This window comes from Patiria miniata, unplaced genomic scaffold (genome assembly GCF_015706575.1).
Source record: "Patiria miniata isolate m_02_andy unplaced genomic scaffold, ASM1570657v1 HiC_scaffold_20, whole genome shotgun sequence".
Classification (NCBI taxonomy): domain Eukaryota; kingdom Metazoa; phylum Echinodermata; class Asteroidea; order Valvatida; family Asterinidae; genus Patiria; species Patiria miniata.
In genome coordinates this window covers 17827788-17836347 of record NW_024037059.1, presented here as the reverse complement: position 1 = coordinate 17836347, position 8560 = coordinate 17827788, and the positions used below count along the sequence as shown (strand labels likewise).

Genomic DNA, 8560 nt, shown 5'->3' with positions numbered 1-8560 from the left:
CACACCAGTCGCAAATCCTGGTTCCCGATTGGTCGAAGTATCAGTCACGTGCCATCACCACACACTCTCCAGTTCAGCGAATTGGGGACAAAACAGTAACATACATTATTATTGTGCTAGTCATGCACATCAAAACGACAGCGGGGAAAAATGTTTTGTACGTCTGCCAAGTGCTATACATAATGCTATTTTACCGCGAACTGATCCTCAGATTTCCAAATGGAAAAGCCCGCTTTTATTTTGAACTCTTTGTATTTCCTTGTGTTGCGCAATAGGGATTTTCCATCATACCGATTGGATATCATCACAACTAGAAAAACAAATGCAGCGTTAATACTCCCATAAACGTATATAAATGACAAATAAGTCGGAGCTCTGACGCCATAATAAGCTTCAACAATTATTTATGGTATTGGTTGTAGAAGGTATATAGTAGCAGATCGGAGCCAAGTTTGCGAGCGTTTTATTTTTAAGACCCCCCCCCGGCCTCCCGGATGGACCTGTCACAGTAGTACAGCAATACTCGACAAGACTTCAAATTAACTCTAAACAGCACGGTACATACAATATCTTAACGAAATGAAACATGAAAGACTAAATAGTCCAAAGTGGGCACGGACGTAAACCGCGCACGTTTACGTGTGTATAAAAATACAAAAACAATGTACAGTGGAACACCTTTTTAACAAGGTACTTTACAAATTACCCTGTTATAACATGTACAGGTGCCTTGTATTATCAGTAATGGAAAACAGAGAACAACACAGACTTAGGACCTGCAGTTTTCCTTAATACAAAAGCAGGATGGAAATATTAGTGCCTTTCTTTGGGCTCGACTGTATACACTTTTCAAACTATTTTCTGGACAGATTTCATTCAATTAACACCCTTACACATGCAAAGTATTGTTTATGGAGCCTCACCAGTGCCATTGAGTGTCCAATAAAAATGCCTATTCATAGAGTTCCAGATGTTTTCTGTAAACCCCGAGTTCGCGGAACTTGGCACCCATAGTGTTCGTGTGAATGGCAGGGACTTTCCAACATTGTGTAAGATACATCGTTTCACTAATACAAAAACACACTGGCTCTTTCCTTTCGGCGCAAACGAACAAAATATTACGAGACGGCAACCTCGTATCTCCCTAGAAGGGTCTACACGTACCTACATGCTTAATATTCATCGGTCATGGAGAAAGGCCCGTTCTTGGTGCGGACCTGTCTGCGTATCTTGGGGCTTCTGCCCGGTCCCCGATCCGAGACGATCGCAGGTCGGTGCGCAAGCCTCTGGAATCGATGTCGGCACCGAAGTTTATATGGATCGATGGAAGATGAGGAAATGAGTAAGTGAACCAAAATGTTTGAGGCACATGTTCAACGGGAGATGTGGGTTACACGTAAGCCTACTTCCCACCGTTTTTTCTTATCAACGAGTACTGGCATGGTAGGCCTACCTCATTTTATTTTCAACTACATTGCTGCGACCAAGGAAATTCACACTTCACAAAATGTACTCAGTCGATTTTAACCCAATCATCAACCCTCCATCGAGACGCCTTAAAACTATGGCTAGTCATCCGTAATCAACAATTACAAGCATGATATGGACAAGCAACAACCCCCTCCTCCGAGATAGCCGAAACGAGCGACGCCCTTGTGCCCCTCCTCACTCCATCCTCTCCTTAATCTGACTGGGTTTTTTTGTCATTTTTTTCCCGAACCAACAGGTTGTGGCATCGTTTCTTTTCTGGCTCTTACATCAGTCGTGCTGCTTCACTTCGTAGACCTCGCCATCATATGCGTGGATTTCGTGGGCAAGCAAAAGGACACTGTCTTCGTCATTTCCTACTTGACGTACCTCCCCCACCTGACCATGACACTCTTGTTCTGTCTTGGAATGAGACTGTATCTGTCTTTCGTGTACGACCCAAACAGAGATCGCCTGGCCGTGTTTTCTGTAGACTACCTAAAGGCGCGCTCCGAGTACAGCCCCGGTAACCTGTGGTTGCGCTTGGCCGTGTTCATGGCTCTACCCATGGTCTGCATTGTCATGAAGTTCTTGGTGTTCTTCAAGGAGTCCGGTAGTGCCTACTGCCCCCGGGATGCCTTCGTTTACATCAGGACCATAGGGGGCGTGGCCGGGTACGCCCTGTACGGCATCTTCTGCTTCGTGATCCACAGCCTCCAGATGTCGCATCGCGAAGAGTTTCACGTCGACGCGGTCAAGATCAGCCAGCGAGCTGCGTCTGAGATCGAGACCACCAAGAGCGACATACGAAAGCTATGCTTCGGCTTCCGGAGCTTTCGCGATTTGGTCGGGGCCTGGCTGGTATTGTCCTTCTCCCTGGCGGTCTTCGGCGTGTTCTTCATGATCCCGTACACAATGGACACACTGCCGGAGATCAGAAAGCACTTGAAGCGAGAGGAGTCTAACTTACTGCTGTGGACCGTCTTCACGTGGTGCGACAAGATCCTCTTTCTTGCGGGTCCCCTGCTGGCAGCCGGGGGGTTGAACGTCGGGCTTCCTTGGCGCATTTTCAGAGAAAGCATCCTCCAGGCGTGGGACCGGCATGGGGCCGAATACACCGAGGACGTCAAGGATGAAAGAGCAGACAGAGCGGACAGCAAGACGCTGGATGAGATCATCACACACATCAGTCTCCTGAAAGACGGTGGGTCCTGGATCAAGTCAACTCTCATCTTCTCTATCATCAGCATCTACCTGGGGACCACGCTGGACCCTTCCCAAGACTTGGACCCTTGGATCGGTTTAGCTTGCAGACCATATTTCAATGACACCGATCCGCATTAAACTCCGGACTTCGTCTCCGGGCCTGCTATGTGACGCCCCATGCAACCCGAATACATACCCTTTCGTGAGTTTTTTTTAATTGTTGGTTTATCGAAATACAAAAGTTTTTCGCTTTCGAAACACAAAACGAACGAAAACGATCGTTGGCTGCGTCAAAAGTGGAGTAAAAAAATCCAGTTAGCGCAAGGTAGACTAGTTCCCACCTCCAATTTTGGGACCTGGGGAACCAGTGTGATCGCACGCGAACCCGTTGTGTTCAAATGCAAATAAAAGAGGGTATCAGACACCCTAAAACAAATAGTGTTTTCGTTAAAACTATATACATACGAGTTAAACTATCGAACTGTTGAAGAGTAGGGGGCCTATATGGACACATAGTGAACCAAGTGGAGATTCATAAGAGGCTGGACTGGGCGGGGCTCCCTTAAAAGCGGGACCAAGGGGTGTATGAAAGACGTTAAAGCTATAGTCCATCATTTGTAATTTGTGCATTTTGTTCGTTTGAAGCAACAAAAGTGCTCAAAATCTGAAGAAGGGTACTGAACAACTAACCTGATGAAGTTTCAGCTCAGCTTCAGCTGTATATATTCCGAGAAAAACAGCATTCTAGGATCTTAATTTCAAATCATAAGTTGCTGAATCATGTTTTGAATTGCGCCTGAATTCAGCGCCCGAGACACGTTCTCGCTGGGCCGATTGCAGCTACGCGATGTCGCGCACTGATCCGAATTATAGCTACCGGGTGTGCGTGTGCGTCGTGCCAATGCTTGCGCGCGCTTCGCCGAATAACAAAACGAACTACTAAAAACTACTTTAAATTTTCCTACGGTGCGTCTTAAGAAGCACCGTTGGAACGGCCTTCTTTCGTTGATTACTTCAAAATGACAGCTTGTCAGAAAGAATAATTTCACAGGGAGTTTAGTCCCCTTACTATCTTTCAACCAAGTATGTTTTTCAACAATAATTACGGCAGTTACTTTTTGGATAGCTGCAAATGATTGACTATAGCTTTAAGCGTCAAAGCAAGAGATGGATATCAACGGGAGATACAGACAGGCTGTTCACCTTCACATTGTATTTGGAATCAAAAATTTAATTAGTGTATGGACTATTTGAATCGAGTTGAAGTACTTGTAGTCACGTAAACCAACGGCATAATAGAAAAGAATAATTCATTGAGGTAATAATTTTAGTTCATGCAAAATAACACATTTGATAACTGTAAACAATTATTGGTATGTGTAGGCCCATAGTGTTTTGTATGTTTGTTAACTTTTATAGACATTGATCTTGTTTGTTTGGGTCAGTTTTTTTACAATTGATTTCATTTGTTTTGTTTCTTCAAAAGCGTTCCCAAGTGGGGATTATGCATACATGTATGTTTAGTCATATCGAATGATGACAGGGTAAAAAAAAAATTTTTTAAACCAATTTAACAGCTATATATACAAACAGAAAAAGCTTTTAAATTTTAGCATAGTTACTTCTGCAAGTGCAAGTTTCGACTGCTTGCATTATGTAATGACACTGATCTAAATTGTACTGAGGTAAAATGGAATGTACAGAAATAAATGCATTTCGAGGATTAGTATTTTATAGAAAATATTGTTAAACTGACTTGCTTCTCGTTTTGGGTTTGGAGATGCTGGAAAATCCAAGAAATATACCAGCTGAGCTGTTAAATGCATAAAGCGCCCTCTATCTTAACGAACGGCGAGGGTCCCCTTTTATTTTGATTGCGCACGATCGCACGTGCACCGTACAATATCAGCGCTTTCTTGGAATATAACATCGTCAAGACTGGAATAATTGCTGGTAAGGCTTTAAGAGAAAGGATGTTGCAACCTGACGCTGCTTTTTTCTTCGTCATCCCAATGAAGATCATTCATAGCAAAAATGGTGAGACATAAATCGGTGTTGATGAGAAACAGGAAAGAAAATCTCTTGACTCTGCATAGACTTTATACACAACTGCTGAATAGGGTCCACTGTACTAATTCAAGCCCCATTGAAAACAGTGTAAAATCAACATAGTTCAGGGCCAAGTAACATGCAAGCCAACATCACTGGGGTTTCTGAAACAAAAATTGGGAAAAGTTCCATACTCGGATGTCAATTTATCTGCTGCCAAACATATTTATTGTCACCTCACCTTGTCATTTGAACCAAAAGAAATCCAGGAAGCTGTGTAAAGGTGAAAAAAATGTACTCAAAATGTGTTTTTAGAGCACATTTTGGATGCATACGTCGTGCAGAACTAACTTGAAGCAGCCGGTCAAAACTGATTGTAGTGGCTGAAAAGACATGGGTACGTTATACACGTGACATCAACAACCATGACGTCGCATGAGCCTGCCAATGATAGTTCAATACGTCATTATGAATATTTATTTTCTCATGAATATTTAGTTTATTTCAATGGATACTTCAAATACGTCCAAAGATTGATGATTGCAACAGCGATCGTGCGCGGCCTAGCGGTTAAGAGTCTCGTGTATCAAGCAAGCGCCAGAGGTTCGAATCCCGATGAAGTAACTGACTGATTAATAAATAGAAATTAAGGAAAGGAGAGGGTGAGAGTAGAGGAGGGAAAGTGGAGGAATAACCATAAAAGATGTAACTTTTGGCGCTAGAAAATTAATTGAAAAAAGTGACGTCCGAGTATGGAATTTTTTCCATAAAATCACCTCCCAAAAAGTGATAGTTCCCGAGCATGCATGTATCCATTTTACAAGTGGCACCCTTCCACTTTCACAGGCAAATAGGACCCATTTTTTCATCCGGGATTTTATCAAGCCTGCCCTCAGATGGAAGCCCCAAAACCAGGGAGTTGATCCTTGGATATATTTAAACAATTCCACCATTTTTAAAGCCAAACGGTCTCCGTTTTCAAAAGAAATTGTGGGGGCACTTTTTATGTTAATCAGCTGGCGTAGAAATTCTCGCTTGAATTAGTTCAGTGCACCCTGAAGTAGCATCAGGTTGCACCATTATTTCCCTCCATATAGTATATGGAGGTCTGTCATTGCAAAAATGTTTAAAAGACTGAGACATTTCTAATTTTATTAGAAAATTAGGAAATGTTAGGATGTTCTTTGATGGGTACACAGGGCTGCCAACTTTGAGTATAAGAGCTGAGATAGCCCCATAAATGTGGCCAATTTAGTGGACTACCTTGGTAAATACGCCACACTTCCACCATGTAGAAAAACATGTTGAACTTTGTCAAATTTTGATTTTCACATTTAGCCTTAGTTTGTAGCTTATTTTTGCTTTAGAAGCATACACACCCTCTTGATAGGCTAATCAGAAAGTGCTGCCTTTTTCAGATGTCTATTTTTTGTGAAATTTTCAGATTCGTTTGCACACGTTTGCGTATCAAAATTTCAACATGAAATTTCACGAAAATTAGATATCTGAAAAAGGCAGCACTTTCTGATTAGCCTGTAAAGAGGGTGAGTATGCTTCTAAAGCAAAAATAAACTACAAACTTTGCCTAAATGTGAAAATCAAAATTTGACAAAGTTCAACATGTTTTTGTACATGGTGGAAGTGTGGCCTTTATTTACGGAGGTAGTCCAGTAAATTGGCCACATTTATGGAGCTAGAGCTGAGAGTGAGAATTTGGGGGAACTTTTGTTGCGATTCAACAAGCTATGGTGTGGGAAGCGGGCCCCGAAAAACTTGTTAAACTTTGAAGCTCTCTGGTGCATTTTAGAGCAAATCTGATGGGTCTTCAAGGTAGATTTTTCATTAAAATTCAGAGGAGATTTATAATATTTTGGAAAAAAAAAAGAAAGGGAAAGATTCCCATATCTGGCCATTACTTGTCGCCCTGTGCACAAACCCTATGAGACTGGTCTGAAAATGTGTGTTTTCTTAGTAAATACTTTAAAATCACTAGAGGGAAAATTAGTGATGGCCAGATATTGGAACGAAAGGTATGGATTACAAGTATGTTTCAAATTAAGAAATTAAGGCGAAGAAAAAATTACGTCTGCTTCCAAAATAGGGTCGGTGGGTCGGAAAAAAGAGAGTGGCCATCCAAAGTGATGAAAAGTTACTTCAACTAATTCAAAAGTCAATTTAAAGGGAATGTACAACATTTGGTTTTGCCGCAATTTTCAGAAATAAATGGATTTGGAGGATTAGTATGTTATAGCAAATATTGTTACACTGACTTGTTTCACGTTTTGGGTTCGTAGATGCTAGAAACACCAAAACAAAAACAAAAACAATAATATTCTTGTAGTCTGGTTCCCTGAACCTACTAAAGATGAAATGGAGCAATTTTTAGACTTCGGGGAATTGTTACATCAGAGAATCAGTCTAGCAGGCTTGTAGTCTTCACAGGTGTGTAATCAATTGCATGGAAAATGCAGACAAACTAAATATGAATAATTAGGAGCACTTTTGGAAAAAAGCCAGTTTTCTCCAACGCTGGTCGGCCGACCAGTGTTGGGAAAATACAGTTTTTCTTGAAAACGTCAGCACACCAGGAGCCACAACTTTACAGGATGCTTTAGACTGTCATTCCCTAACAATCCAGTAAGGTATTTTGTGATAATTTGATCATTTCGTATTTTGATGTTTGCAAATGTTGTATCTTCCCTTAATAAGGTGGGTGGGGCACACGACTATGCTCAATGTTATTCAGCACTCAGGCTGGCCGTACATTGCGTCGGGCACATGGCGCAGTATCAGTGTGCATAACTGTACTGTGTATACGACCGGGGTGCTGTGGTCGAACTTGTTGCAGAAACACTACACTGTTTCGCAACAAGTTTGAGCTGAGCAACCCGCTCGTTAAAAATATATTGAAGCGGAATATACATACATAGGAAATAGAGATTACGCACATTCTGGTAATTTAGTTGCAGAAATTCTCTTTCTCAATCAATGTTTGTCTGGTATTTTTACGGTCCAAATTTGGCCGGTTGCACTATGCATCAATGACGTGGGTTTGGAGCCGCTTATAGGGTCTGACATTTTGGAATTCTAGTCGCTCTGTGGTGCGATCTGAGGCATTTTCCAGCCGTTTAACCAGTATTTTTTTTAATAAAAGATTATCATTTAAACATCATTTTAGATTTTTTTTTTAGCGTGAGAACAACCTGAAATGCTCGAGTCTCAGGCTCAATGCGGGAGAGTTGGCAACCCTCGAGGTACAGAGTATGCATATTCATTTAATTTATAAACATAAATACAAAACTACCAATTTATTGGTATGCCATCCTTGAAAAATAATCTTACTTTTTTTTTTTTAAATATTGTCCCCAATTTATCAAATCTAGTTGATGACTTAGACCAAATTGGGTTTGCAATTGTTACACATCCGTGAACAGAGCGGCAAGCCAGCTGCACTGGTTCCCTGACCTGACAATTCCCCGGCGTCTATATATTGCTCTGTTTGGTCTGAAGTGGGTACAAGGAACCAGACAACAGCATCTTTAAACAGGTCAGTGTAACAATACTTTCTTTAAAGTACTAACCCCTATTTATCCATCCATTTCTGAAAATTACAGCAAAAGCTGTCTTTTATAAGTACTGAATTAGCAGGAAAAATAATAATTGTAGCAGACTAGTTAGAAATTTACTTTTAGTTTACTTTATTTCATCTCAAGGCATAAATGAATACAGTTTGTACTTAGAATTTACTATGATTCAGGTATGTAGCTTTTAGAATATATAAAGATAAGAATAACATTTGAATAACACCACCAAGAGATGCAGGGGACCCACAAAAAGC

The 8560-nt window shown here is 41.2% G+C and overlaps 1 protein-coding gene across 1 annotated transcript; it reads left to right on the top strand.

Moving 5' to 3' along the window:
- Nucleotides 1-1089: 1089 nt before the first annotated feature.
- Nucleotides 1090-3266, top strand: LOC119727678. The gene is made up of 2 exons (XM_038199676.1): nucleotides 1090-1342; nucleotides 1727-3266. Exons 1-2 carry the CDS (start codon nucleotides 1189-1191, stop codon nucleotides 2809-2811), a joined length of 1239 nt encoding a protein of 412 aa, XP_038055604.1. The 5' UTR covers nucleotides 1090-1188; the 3' UTR covers nucleotides 2812-3266.
- The last annotated feature ends 5294 nt before the right edge of the window (nucleotides 3267-8560 follow it).

Excerpts from the sequence above, each read along its gene's own strand:
- LOC119727678 (XM_038199676.1), top strand. The coding sequence starts at position 1,189 with ATGGAGAAAGGCCCGTTCTTGGTGCGGACCTGTCTGCGTATCTTGGGG. Across the intron at positions 1,343-1,726 it reads GATGGAAGATGAGGAAATGA|GTTGTGGCATCGTTTCTTTT; the intron begins GTAAGTGAACCA and ends CCGAACCAACAG.